Below are 562 nucleotides of genomic sequence, written 5' to 3'. Positions count from 1 at the left end.
GTGTGTGTGGTGTGTGTTCCTAACGACGTCTGTGTGTGCTCACAGGTAAACTCCAGGTGAGACAGGCAGCACTGGCCTTCCCCCACAGGACCTTTGTAAACTTTCCATGTGTGTCTTGGTTATGACACTGGTTATAAGAAGAGTTTACCAAGGCAGGTGGTGGCTGAGATTGTAAAACATCTGGTTATCTCCTTTTCCTGGGCTTACCAGAGATGCTATAAATGTGAACATGCTAATTAATCCTTTGTTCTTGGTGTTGTAGATGTTGGCCAGAGAGCTGAGTAATGGGGAACTCAATCGTCTTCCACTTCTCCTCGGGGAGCCTGCAATGGTAAGGTTTTGGACAGTCCTGTCTCTCTGTATCTGTGGGGCTGTCAGAACTTCTCCACAGTGAAGTGAAGTGTGGCTTGGGGTGCTCTGGAAAGTACCCTGAACCTCTGCCTGCCAATTACGTGCATTGGGCTTTTGCTTCCCTGTTTAAGATCTTCTGTCTTTTGGATTTGTTTTTCTACTAATCATTTTAAAAGTACTCTGTGGACTTTAGACCTAAGGCCTATACTTG

General features: G+C 45.9%; 1 protein-coding gene across 1 annotated transcript in view; it reads left to right on the top strand.

Moving 5' to 3' along the window:
- The window catches only part of ERMARD (ER membrane associated RNA degradation), a 52,476-nt gene that overhangs the window by 35,411 nt on the left and 16,503 nt on the right, over positions 1 to 562 (top strand). The window contains exon 5 of the mRNA XM_042782261.1: positions 263 to 331. Within this exon, the coding sequence (XP_042638195.1) occupies positions 263 to 331 (69 nt within the window). The remainder of the gene's footprint in view (positions 1 to 262; positions 332 to 562) is intronic.

Source organism: Orycteropus afer, unplaced genomic scaffold (assembly GCF_000298275.1).
Source record: "Orycteropus afer afer isolate SDZICR_OR568_19922 unplaced genomic scaffold, OryAfe1.0 scaffold00273, whole genome shotgun sequence".
Taxonomy (NCBI): domain Eukaryota; kingdom Metazoa; phylum Chordata; class Mammalia; order Tubulidentata; family Orycteropodidae; genus Orycteropus; species Orycteropus afer.
This window is presented reverse-complemented; position numbering and strand designations above follow the sequence as displayed.